Source organism: Dermacentor andersoni, chromosome 4 (assembly GCF_023375885.2).
Source record: "Dermacentor andersoni chromosome 4, qqDerAnde1_hic_scaffold, whole genome shotgun sequence".
Lineage (NCBI taxonomy): Eukaryota > Metazoa > Arthropoda > Arachnida > Ixodida > Ixodidae > Dermacentor > Dermacentor andersoni.
The window spans coordinates 100,252,730-100,266,087 of NC_092817.1; the positions used below are offsets into that span (position 1 = coordinate 100,252,730).

The 13,358-nt window shown below is 47.3% G+C and overlaps 1 protein-coding gene across 5 annotated transcripts in view; it reads left to right on the top strand.

Annotated features, from left to right (window-relative positions):
- LOC126536542 (uncharacterized) overlaps positions 1-13,358 on the top strand; it is a 470,489-nt gene that overhangs the window by 178,964 nt on the left and 278,167 nt on the right. For 2 of the 5 annotated variants that reach the window (XM_055074077.1, XM_050183555.2), the window contains exon 1: positions 1,184-1,605. The exons of the other annotated variants lie outside the window; for them this stretch is intronic. Coding sequence is in view for 1 of the 2 variants with exons in the window: in XM_050183555.2 (XP_050039512.1) it covers positions 1,595-1,605 (11 nt within the window). In the remaining variant the exon portion in view is untranslated. Of the gene's footprint in view, positions 1-1,183; positions 1,606-13,358 lie in introns of those variants that run through there. 5 annotated transcript variants of the gene reach the window in all.

Below are 13,358 nucleotides of genomic sequence, written 5' to 3' on the forward strand. Positions count from 1 at the left end.
TTCAATCAATGACTTTCTCTCATGCAGCTTGCTCAGTGGCAAATCGCGGCTCTGTATAGCACAGACGAGCGGCGCTTGTGTCATTGTAAGAAGTGCGAGAATAGAATCGATACGAAAATACAAACAGGTTTTTATTAGCATGAGCAATATATGAATTATGTAAGCGTCTTCCGGTGGTTCTCTGGCAATTTCGTTATATTTCTGTTGCCGGCATCGACTATAATCGGCGGTTGATTGTGAAAAAAACTACGCAATGGTAAATTTTGTTTGAGTCCTCATAAATCTTTGAATCCATCTAAGCTTCAGTTCAGAGTTTTGGACCCATATAGTACAAAGACACGAACTTCATTTATTCACCTCACTTAATGTACTCTTCAGTGAGATCACATAAGCGCTAAATAAGTGATGTGAGGTAGCCTTTATAAGTAAGAAAAATTAAATCTATAAGCCAAGTCATACAGCAACCCTGCAAGCTTGTCGTTGAAATGCCTCCTGGAGCAACACCTTGGCCCAATTCACAAATACCTCTCCCGCTAAATTGCTCGTAAGTGAAAATTCCGGCCAATCCTGATGTTGGAATATCATTAGCGAAGGCGGCCGGCCGATGACAAGGAGCACTTACGAAGGAGAAGCTTTGTGAGGTTCGGCCCCTTGTTGCCGAGCGCCAAACACTGCTAAATTGGAAGTACAGGTAAAGCACATCAGGGTAGGTCTGCAGCAAAACAATCCTAAACACACGTGGTCGCACGTGTACTGTCCTAGATAAAGCGCAACTGCGGCGAGTCAGTAAGCGGTTTCGATCTTCCGCACCAGAGTCTCCGGCGAAACGTAGACTTTGGATGTCGGTTTTGTTTCCGCTGGAGGCCGGCATTACTGTCCTTCGTCCATCGGCCACCGCGTCTGGGAAAGCGCTCGAACGCGCGCGCGCGCGCGGCCCCTTGCGCGCCGTTTCGCGCGTGCGCATGTAGCCTGTGCGGAACGCCGCGGCGCGTCACGTGCGTTTCCCCGCGCCTCCCCGACGACCCCGCCCCTGCGAGCAAGCTTTTGTGACGTCACGGCCAGCCGCCTCCAATGGGCGCGCTCGGACCCGCCCCCCACGTTGAGCGCTTCCGCGGCGGCGCGCTCCCGTCGGGCGCTTGTTCGCGGCGCGCATTGTGAGCGCGAGACAAAGTGTCGCAGGCGGCCCATTCTCCGGAGCCGATGCCCGTGCCCTCCATCACCGTCTCGCCCGCGCCGCGCCGTTGCAGCCGCAGCCGCCGCTAGAGAGGGCCCGCCGCCGCGCCTGCTGCAGCAGCCGGCACACGCTCCACTCTTCTTCCCCTTCGCTCGCCCCGACAACAACCCCTTGTTCGGCGTGTCTTCGTCTTCGCACAGAGCCCGTGGGTGACGCCAGTGCTGTGTGTGTTTGCTCTCCGGTGCTTGGGCCCCGAGGCCGTCGCGCGCTTGCGCCCGCCACATCGGTGTCCAAAAAAAGGGGGACCCACGCCGCGTTCGTTGTCCCCGTACTGCACACTGTCGCCGGCTGACTGTGTTGTGTCCCGACAACGACCGCCTCCAGTCCACCACCGCCACGACCGGATCCCGGCGTGCTTCAATGGTCATTCTGTGAGTGCTACCACCTCCTGACCGCCGGCCGCACTTGGCTCGTGTGCGCGCGCGCGCGCGCGCCGCATGCATGCGTGCATGCAGCCTCTGTCGACCGTCCGCTCTCGGCGCCGCGTGCAATTGGTTGGTGGCCGCCGGACCGTAGCGGCGTGCGCCGGTCGGTTCTCATTTTCGCACCGTGAGCCGCGTGAATTAATACACCTTGTCCATTGTATCACTGTGGACGTTGCTCGCTTAGGTACTAGCTCTAGGTTTCGTTTCTGTTTCGAGCTGCTTGGGCGGGAATGGGCGGCGCGGAGGGAAGGCGCGAAGAGGGGGAGGGGTGCAGTGTGTTTTGGGATGCGTCGACTCCAGCAGAATTTCCGTTCGACGTACGCACTTTGCACCACCTACCTAAGCTTGCTGCGATACGCGCTGTTAGTCACCCTGATCGTGCTGGTCTGGTCGCAGTGCATTGAGCGCTTGCGCAGGAAGAACGTGTCTCTGGTTGTTGTGTCCGAAAGTGGAGCTCCAAAAGCTCCAAATCCAACTGTGCGAATTTTTTGGTTGTTTTGTATTGATGCAACGAGTGAGTGGCCAAACGCATTAGCACAATAGTCCGACGAAGCCAGAACGATTTGCTGCAGTGCTCGTGTTCTGTATGGCTGCTCGTGTACATGGATAGGCAGGCAGGTGCGTTTTGTGAAATCGCAAACGCAATAGCATTTTAAGAGTTAATCGCATTGACGGACATGAAACACGTTTACTTATAGCTAGCGTAGTTGACGCCTGTATTTTAGTACAACGTACTTCTGTCTTCGAGAACCATGCACTTCATCGCTGCCTAGGCACTCATCAGCCTGAGGACCTTATCGACGCGTAGCATGCAATAAGAAAGCCACGCAACAGTCATGTTACTAATATTCCATTTTGAGTCCTTGTGCGAAGCTGTGTGGTGTACGCTGTTCCATATCCGAATACATTTCAGGATGGTGTCAGGTTCCTTGCTTACAAGTGTGTGTTGCGTTCATCACTATAGGTGTTTTTGGCTTGTTTTCAGCTAATTCACTTTCGTAACGTTTCGTAACGAATCTGTCTGGTCATCCGGTCCGTGGGTGGTCGCGTACTTTGTATTCGTTGTTCGGGCAGTACCGATGTCCACTGCATGTGCATTTGCATATATAGCAGCCTCTAACGTGCGACTTGCCATATCGTGCACTTCTCATATTAGTATGGCTCGCCAGCGTATAGCGCTGCTCACAAGAATGGCCGGGTTAAACGGTTATACATTCGATCGGAATGTTAGTTAGAAATAGAATATTATTTTAACGTGACATTCACGCCTGTTCAGTTATAGGCGAAGCCTTTCAGCACCTAGCGAGTTTCTGATAACATTTGGAGCGCTATACAGGCTTCGGGCAACAGCGCCGCACTTTATCGTCTGTGTTAAGCTTTGCTCATTTACATCTCAGCAAGGGATTATGTCGAAGAGGCAACCGTTGGCGTCGAAGGGGAAACCGCGCAGGGCGACAAGGACAACGTGTCATACCGCGTCTATCTGGATTGTGCATCGTCGAAACCTATGTCGCCTGTGTGCGCGCGACCGCTATTTACTCCTTCGCTTTCGCCACCGTTCCTCAGTCCGCCGCCATCGCACCGTGCTGGACCTGCGGTACCTCTGCTTTGCCGTGTTAATTCGGAACACTGTAACGAACGATTCCGCCCTTCCCTCGCTGATAGGGAAAGCTTAGTTTCTTTTTGCATAATAGACTACGAACCTGTCCGAGTCTTATCACGTGTTTCGGCCGATAATACCATAACTTTTCAAAATTGAAAATGCAGCGGAGGTGCTTGAATGCTACACCCTAGCCAATTAGGCGTCGAATTTTCGTCACAACCCCACTTGAGTGATGGCGTTCCACGGAGTTCGCACTACAGACTTTCAAAAAAAAAAAAAAAAACTGTAGGATATTTTACGCAACTTCATTCCTGTAAACTGAGCCACCCTACTAATGCTCAACGCCCTGCGACAGAAACGCGACGTGCACATTAGAAGTGATGCAGAACTGCGTGTAATAGCTATCTACGGTGAAAGGCTGCTTGCTATGCTGGAAGGACACTATAGAAGATCGACACATTCCGCAGGGGTATTAAGTGCGAGTCGTCGTCGTTGTGCAGCCTAATATCAGCGTAACAGCGTTGTGACGGCAACAAGCGCATTGCAAGAGCACGCCTAATTTGTATCCTCTGTACAAACACACACACAAAACGTGCAAGCGCACAAGCGACTTAATGGGCAAAATTGCTGAAACGCAGCTCGTTCCCACACTCCTCGATCCGAATGATCGTCTTCGTGCTTTCCAGCTACTCCTTCGTTTTAACGCCGAAGCGCTCCACTCCAATGTGGGAAGTTTTTGCAGGGTCGTTATTTTCGCTCCCCGTGTATATAATCGCTTATGGAGCCGAGATAAACAAGACTTTTACGACAAGTGCGCGAGATCGGTCAAGCAATATGCGGACACGCTGTGAGGGAACGCGTAGCGAATGCGCCGCACCTGTTCTTCAGAAAGTGAGCTTCGTTGCACCCCACGACTGCGCTGTTCGTGTGCACTGTGTACGTATACAGGCGCAGAGCCCAAAGCTCACCGCAGACATGTTTTGCGTGCCGGCCCGATTGAGAGCGCACATTTTGCGCAACCAGGGGAAGCCCCGACCGGCGGTAGCTGTGGATGTAGAGGGGGTGGGGGAAGGGGTCGGTCGACCGCAGGAGGTGGATGGGAGGGCGCGGGGGCGAGGCTGTGGCTGTTTCACTGGCTTCTGCTGGCCGTGGTATAGTGGCGGCAGTTAGGCAGGTCCCCCTTCCGTCCTCCCGATGGCGCCATGTGCAGCGAGTTCCGCTGGCACCCTGTCGCGGGAGTAAGCGCATCACATACGCGCATACCTCTCGTCTCCGCCGCTGATGCCGACCTCTCTTGCCGGGCCCCGCGAATTTCGAGTATACGGCTTCGAGCTAAAATGTGAGGGGCTGCCTCGCACTGATCAGAGACGACCTTTGAGCACCGCTGATTCCTGGAGGCTTACGAAAAGGGTTCTACATAAGCTGAGGATGACGCAACGAGCTATGGAAAGAAGAATGATAGGTGGAACGTTAAGGGATAAGAAAAGAGCAGATTGGGTGAGAGAACAAACTCGAGTTAATGACGTCTTAGTTGAAATCAAGAAAAAGAAATGGGCATGGGCAGGACATGTAATGAGGAAGGAAGATAACCGATTATCATTAAGGGTTACGGACTGGATTCCAAGGGACGGGAAGCGTAGCAGGGGGCGGCAGAAGGTTAGGTGGGCGGATGAGATTAAGAAGTTTGCAGGGACGACATGGCCACAATTAATACATGACCGGGGTAGTTGGAGGCGTATGGGAGAGGCCTTTGCCCTGCAGTGGGCGTAACCAGGCTGATGATGATGACGATGATGATTCCTGCGAGCGGACGCGGCACTGATACGCGTTCGTATGTACATTACAGCCAATGTTCTCAGTCGATTCTGTTGCATTCTTATCACCTTGACCGGCCAATTGAGCGATGCTGGAACGTTAAGCCAACGACAAACAGCGAAACGCGTAGAGAGAGAGAGAGAGAAATAGAAGACAGGAAGGGCAGGGAGGTTATCAGACGAACGGTTCGCGGTTTGCTACTCTGCACTGGGGGAAGGGGTATGGGGATGAAGAGAGAGAGAGAGCACAGTTTCGCGCACATTTGTATCTTCGGACCGATTATGCACAGCGAGTATTCACAGATATTTCAACAGCACTTTCGTGGCTTTCTGTGCCATCGACGCGTACGGCCATGGTCCAAGGAACTTCGGTACCGCAAATGGTCTAGAGTCCGGCTGGTAATGTTGAGACAAGACCGTCTTTCATACGTCTCGCTCTCTTCCGCTAACTTTAGTCACCGTCGCAAGGCGGGGCGTTTATGTTCGTTCTTTATCTACGTACTGTTTCGCATATTCGCATTGCTTCGAAAGCTGTAGGGCAAGAACAAAAACACCACGCAGAAAATAAAGGGTTATTTTCGAAATTACTATTTGATACCGTGAGCCGAGGGGCAGAGGCCTGGTTAGCAGATTGTTTGCAATTCTACAATTTTCCCGCTTCTACCATAAAGTCAGTTCGTGAAATGCTGTGGACAGCATAATTTCGTGCTCAGTACAGTGTCTGGTGCGGTTTCTCGTCTCCTAGCTTCGTAATCGGGACAAATGTGAGAATAACGTGAAGATATGCAAAAACATATGCACCGATTCAGAAGTATGTGTTTCCGGTGTCGCTATTTGTAGCATCCAGATGAAGTCATTCCTGCGCGTCATCGACAATGTTTGTTTGTTCGAGCACGTAATCAGTAACTGTATGCATTAAGAAGAGGCGATATATTCTCTGTATACAAGTACGCTGCGTTTGACATATACCTACACTACGCACTGCACCGACCGAGCAAATACATATTGTGTTCCATGTTACACATATTGCAGCGAAAATCGGCGCACTACGAGTAAAGAACATTTTTTTTTTTATTTTTGCTTTGCACCGTGTAAGTAAAAAGCAAATTTCAATCGGAGCACCGTGTGCGAAAACGCTATTCCTTCATAACCTCAAGTATTGTGCGGTTTATACGATTCTGCGAAGGTGCATAGCGCCAGCAGGGTGGCTTATAGCAGCACGTCTAAATCTGCTTTGTAGAAACAGTGAACGCTTCTGATTTGAATTGTGAACACGTGATCATCGTAGCTTGCGCAATAATCGTTCAGGCTCGACTAGAGCGGCAAGAAACACCTTTCGGATATGTATACGCCGATGTTGATAAGAGTCGTGCACCTTGAAGGTGCACGCAAACGTCCGAGTATATTTGGTATGCTAAACTGTACGTGTAATCAATAGACAGGCTCAGTCTTAAAGGACGACATTCCGAAACCGGTTCATGCTTCGGATAAATATTTGCAGCTCGGAAATGCGATTCGACGGAGGTCTCGAAAGTCGTTGGGCTGTTCAAGCGGTGACAATTCGCCGGGCCTATTGATAGCGACTGGGACATTATTCTACCACTGACGACCGCTCGCTTGGAAATACGTGTTATGCATTCAAGCTAAATTGTAATGCACCTTAATAAACCGAGGCCGCACGGCGGACGATCCTGGAATGGAAAAAAATCTCCAGAGACCGGTTAACCGTATATCGCTCGGGTAATCGACTATTGTACACGACACCACAGTGTGATGAACAACAAGCCCACACTTCCACTCCGATCCGGTCGCTGGGCGAGTGTACTTCTGAATGAGAATTGACTGCCTCCAAAGGTACCTAGTTATTGCCTGAGCCTTAGCTGCGTGGTATAAATCGACGAAATAGATGTCGTAAAATTTCAAACGCGTTTCCCGACAAACTTAAGTCATGCTGTGCAAATCCTAGACAGTTGAAATGGTGGCACGTGTACGCTGTACTGCCGCGCTTAAAGTGTGCAGCTTTCGCTTAGCCACGAGGAACTTGGTTTGAGAACAGTCTGTAAAATAATTCGTGTGCTATGCTTAAAATATACCCCCCCTTTTTTTTTATATAACTTAGGACCGTCAGAAATGGACAAAGTTAGGCTCGTGATTTCTGTACCATGTACCGTGTGAAATGTTATCAAAACCTTGTGAAAGTCTACATGAGCGCCATATAAATTAGCTGTGCAACCTCGAGGTATTCCCATCAGAGATCCATTAGAAGAAGTACCTTCGTGTTATGTAAAGAAACCTTGCACTTTCATATTTATCGTTGATTTACCTCGAACAGTACGCTGTATCTTCGGCGAAACAATAGTAAATGATAGTCTCTTCTAAAGTGTCACAAGTGCTTCAAAGGTGCTATTTGTACACGGATTTCGAACAATCGATATGCGCGCTGTTCTCTATCGCAGCCGTTAGAACGTCCACCAAAGCTGATTCTTGTTTCCAGCGTACATTACGCATAGAAATAGTAGACCATAATGTAAATCCAGTGCAGGTTTGCATATCGTCCGCATTGAAGGTTTCGCGTTGGAGTTCCTTGAAGTAATACCAGGAAAGATATAGACAGCGTCATCACAATGAACTGTCCGCTCGTCCCGACTTATAATCAATTGTTAGGTTCAATGAAGATTTACTGCCTTATGTTTCTCCAGTGGCCCTACGTCACCGTTATAGTTTTTGTACAATTATTTACACTACGTGGGCACGCTTTTCGCAGATAGGCAGCTCATATGTATATGAAGGACTTTATCTTTCTGTTTCCCCTTACCCCTTCCCCAGTGCAAGGCAGCAAAGTGGATATCTATATTCCGGTTAACCTCCCGGACTTTCGCATCCGATCTCTCTCTCTCTCTCTCTCTCTCTCTGTACAGTCGTGTAGAAGCACAGCAACGCATTCTGAATCCATATTCCTCTCGTAAAGCAGCTCGATTTCCACAGCATCGCACACGTATAACTTCTTATACGCATTGCAGAATACACACATAGATGCACTCGAACGCCAGGGCTGGTGGTGACCTCTTGCGGCGCCCTAACCAACAATAATGCAATATAACAACGTTTTTGTGCAGCGCGACTCTTCTGTTCACAAAAAGAAGCGACACAAAAATACTTCTAAAAAATTTTTTTCGAGGTGTGTGTAAATAATTTTGATTGTGGAACAAGTTCCTTCCAACTTTAGCCGCAATATGGGACGTCACAGAAAGTCGATTCGTTATTTATATGGTGACGTCGCCGCTTAGCTTTCTCTTGGTCTTCCTCTTTCCAGGATATTAAACCTCGCTCTTGAGGAAGGTGAGGATATTCCTGTTTTAACAGCATAATCCCAACATTCTCACCCAGCTTGATTATTTTCATTTTTCGTTCCTTCGTGTCCCCGTAGAAGCTTAGGCTTTCTTCCCTCGAGGCAGCGGTGGCACCGCTAATTTTGTAGTCTGGAACACGTTGACTTATATAACACGTATATTGCCCCTATATGTTACTGTTCTACTGCTTGCTCTCTTTATCGGTAGCTCCTAAAAAAGTAGCGATTCAAAGTACTTCTTTTTATTATTATTCAGCGCGCTGGCTCTGGTCACGATCATTTCTGCAACGTCACGAAAAAATTTGCGTACATGCCAGAAACTATAGTTCTTTTCTGCAGTCGATTCGATCTTTCCTATCTCATCGTGATGCCGAATTCGTGCACATGTATGGGGCTTCGCGAACATTTATTAGCCAAGTCGGTCTGCAAGCCTATAGTCCCAGCGAGCGTCAGTCGATAGGTGCCTGTGCGCCTCTCGAACACACCCGCATGCACCAATGTCAGCATTGCCCGGGCAGCCATCCGAATATTGTATCTTATCGCCGGTATACTCGCTAAGCCGTTCGTTCTTCGTAACTGATCGCGACGGTTGAGCGTCTGTATTGCTGTCCTTGTGGCACGCCGTATTAGACCCTTCTTACGAGCAGATTTGTGCATTTGCATACTTTGGCGACAATGTCGATGGGCTAGGCATTAAGATTCGAACACATGGGCGTGCCTTTCCTTGTTTGGCTTTGTTTCGTTTTCCGCTTCCGACACGTTGATAATCGGTGAAGGAGCACGGACAACCAAGCCTGTGATCTAAGGAGTATATATTTATTGTTTAATGCACTGATTTATTTCCTATTTCAACAAAAGAAAACAATACGAAGTATATAGTGTCAGATTACCCTTCCTCAAGCCATTTCATATTTCATGGCGCCGAACACAACATTAACGTTCGTGTAGTCAGGCTCTAATTTTTATAATGCCGATGCTTCAGGCTGTCTCTGATCATCTTTATTCACACCGTTATTTCATTGTATATACACACGCAACATTGACCAGTTATGTTTGTATTTTGAACGTGGATGGACATCGCCATTTACCCGTAACTATTCGTGTAGCTTCAGGCTGTTTCTCCTGATGCGTCTCGTAAATCTGTAATGCTTTGTGCGATTAGCATTCGCTCGTTTGCCGCAAATGTAATGGGCCTCTTTAGAATAACGTACATGATTTACTACGGCAGCCCCCTCAGTAATTAGTTACACTGTGCTCGCTGGCCAGTGCTAAAGACAAATGGAGCGTTCGGAAGCTGTATCCATTTGGCGACCGAAAAGAAGAGCTAAGTGCATTGTAATCAACACCGAAGGCCAATTGCTCAGATGCAGCAAATTACAGCGTGACTGCATCGGGGGACATGCTATAGTTTAGGTACAATGTTTTAAAGATCCGATTAAAATGTTGCGCAATTGAGGTGAATGGACACTTAAAAAAAACGGTTCAGCAAGAAACTGTCTGATGTTTTTTCACTATATATCCTTCCATGCGTCCAAGGTTCGGTGCGAGGATGGCGCTAGAAAGACGGTAATATTAGGCAATAAAATGATACAGCTTGATGTTTATGGCGTCCAACGCATCGCCGCAAACTCCTATAGTTGCAAATGCGGCGGCATATATTAATTGCAAGCTCCAAGCTTTGCTCATGCCGTTGTTGGTCCAGCATGTATAAGTCATGTCTTGCTGCTGTTGTTGGCGCTGTTGTTGAAATCGACTTTTATAGCTTTGAAAGGTGCAGGGGCCGAATTCACAAAGCTTCTTGTTCGTAAATGCTCTTTTTCATTGGTCAGCCCCCTCCTTCAATAATACGCCCAGCATCGGGATAGGGCTGAATTTACCCTTACGAATAAATGACGTAAGTCCTTTTTGTGAAAGTGTTGTACAGCGACAGGTTAGGGAAGCAAGAGAGAGAGAGAGGCAAAGAAAAGACAGGGAGGGTTAACCAAAGAACCATGAATACTTTGTTTAGCGCAAAACAACAGACACAAGAAAGACGACAGGACAAGGCGCTTTGTCCAAAATTTGTTTAGCGCAAAACAACACACACAAGAAAGACGACAGGACAAGGCGCTTTGTCCAAAAGGACAAAGCGCCTTGTCCTGTCGTCTTTCTTGTGTCTGTTGTTTTGCGCTAAACAAAGTATTCATGGATTCGCACCAACTAGCCCGCCAACGCATTGTGCTGAAATTTAACCAGAGACATCTCCGGTTGGCTACCCTGTACCGGGGAGGGACAAAGGGATGCGACAGGTGAGGGAGAGAAAAATAGTTTAGAAAAGAGCCATATACACACACACACACACATCCACACGATACACACGAACTGTTTCTGTGGGCACTGTCACGCAGCCTGCAAAGGCGTTCCTAGTGTTACGCAGTGTCACCGTACAATCCTACGTCACACAGTGTAAGGTAAAAATTTGTGCCAAGGTCCCGTGTCTTTTAAGTAAAGCAGCAGCGCTTTCATTGCGGATCGCGCTGATGTTCGCGGAGGCCAATTTCCTATGATGTTGTTTGCGTGATAATGTCAAAAGCTGACAGATAAATGAAAACAGAGGCAAACAAAGCACAAATTTAAGTTTAAAAACTGCGTAATGTGAATATGTGATGTATTGAGGGAACCTGGGTTCACATTTAAAATAATCTCTTGCGCTGTTCGTAAGAGCAAATTCCAGCCGATCTTTACGCTGGACGTATTATTAGTGAAGGTGTGAAGCCAATGGGCAAGAGCACTTACGAACGCAACGCTTTATGGATTCGGTCCCTGCTCTGCACGCAGATCAAAATGCGTCTCACAGGGAAATACGAAGTAAAGCAAAGAAATTATTACACACGAGTAATATTTTGTTCGTTATTGCTCCGCATTGCGAGCCGTAAAAGCTCACTAATGTATGAAACATGAACAGTTCTTATCATCTTTTTTAGTTCCTGCTTCGTATAGCTATGGAAAAGACGCTTGGAGGTGGAATGTTTAGAAAGAACGAAGCGTCATTATCGCGTATTCTGTTGCCATATTTTGTTGATCGTTAAGAAACACAGGGACGTTGTTAGGTCTTAGAGAGCGCGGGAAGCAACATGCAACACTTGGTAAGCGCCGTACACCAAGAACGCCTGGAGACGACGATTTCATGTTATACGTACAAAGAATCGAAGTCCGGTACAGGTAATATTTTGAATACGTTGTTGTTTTCCCCGAGGCTACATAAGAAGGTGAAAAGAAACGTGTTTGCCTGTTAAATGCAAACGAAGAAATGCTGAAGACAAAACGAGGAAAGCCTGAGGTTTTCACATTCGCACTTGGCTTCAGACGCATCGAACAGCGCACGTATACGAGTGAGAGGGTCAGCACAGTGCAGGATTTATTTTAATCATTGTCCTTGTCGTGCATAATATATTGCCAGCCATACGCTGGCCACACGACGTATCGATTCGACGCGGGGCGAATAAGAACGCCACTCGGTGAATCCGTGGGCAGAATAACTTAAGCGCTCTGAAACTGGAGAATCTGAAAGTGGCTGTTACTGCATGCATGCCTTGATTGTAAATGTGATTAATAATTACACCACTTCAGATCGGTCTTGGGAGGCACTTCTATAGGCTGCTTCATTAAAGGAGACACTGTAGGGAACACTATAAATCGGGCAGCACAAAACTGCATGCTGGAACCTTGAATTCTTGAATGGTTCTGAATTCGTATGAAAAAAAAAATTGCGTCCGTGTTCACAAAAAGCTCATGGGTTAAACTGTTCGTAACAGCGAATTCAAGCCAATTCTCATGCTGAACATATCATTAGCAAAGGCGGCCAGCCAATGCTAAAGAGCACTTCCGAACGAAAACCTTCGTGAGTATACGACACTTGCTTATTACGGAGAAACATCAAACTTGAATTTTTTTAATCCCTTTCATCATTTGCAAACCTCGTTGCAATTATCACATGTTAAAAATTGCGTTGCAGTCGTCACATGCTTGGTCAAACTTGATTTTTTTCTTCCCCGTGGCGAGGTCGTTTGACGTCACTGATTTCCTGGCGCTCTCGCTTTGTTTGACTCGCTATTATATCATAAGTCAGCAGAATGGACCAATTAGGGGCCTAACTCTATTCCAAAATATAGTGCATTCATTTATGACGCCTCACACACAAAGAAAGAAAAGATACTATTTTGCCCTGACTCAACCGCTGCCACCATCTTTTACAACGCATGTGGGGACTTGAACGTGCACGTGATGTCGCTACCTGTACTTCGCATTTGCGTCTTGTTCTTGCAAACTGTGACACCGTCCTTATTGACATTCACTTATTTGCTGCTACGGAAGCTTAAGCTTCCTACATACGTTAGTGTGATACGCGCAAACCGCAGATAACATTTGGATAACCTCCGATGTCTTTCATTTTATCTCCATCTTCTAACGCCCTTTTAAAGACGCAATGGAACGTTTTCTTTTCTCGTGGATATTTTTGGTTAGAAACTTGATTTGATGTGGCCTCATTGGGCGCTGTTATGAAAAATACTTAGCGCGTCCCAGTGCATGGAGTCTCTGATCCAAGTCTAAACGCGAATCCAGGCTTTCCGTTTTTATCGTACCAATATTTTTCTTCCTTTCTTTTTCTTTTTGACCGTGAGCGAAATTTTGAGCTTCCCACTAACGCGCACAGTATATCCAACTCACTTTTACGCTTGCAATTGCACCTCAAGTAATCTTAGTGTACTCTCACGCTTCGCGCCTAATGTAGTGGCGAGTGACGTCACTGACTCTTCGAGTGCCCGCAACGCTGTTTTGATCCTCCTTGCAAATATATATATATATATATATATATATATATATATATATATATATATATATATATATATATATATATATATCGATTCCTTAGTATACTAAGGAATCCACGTTA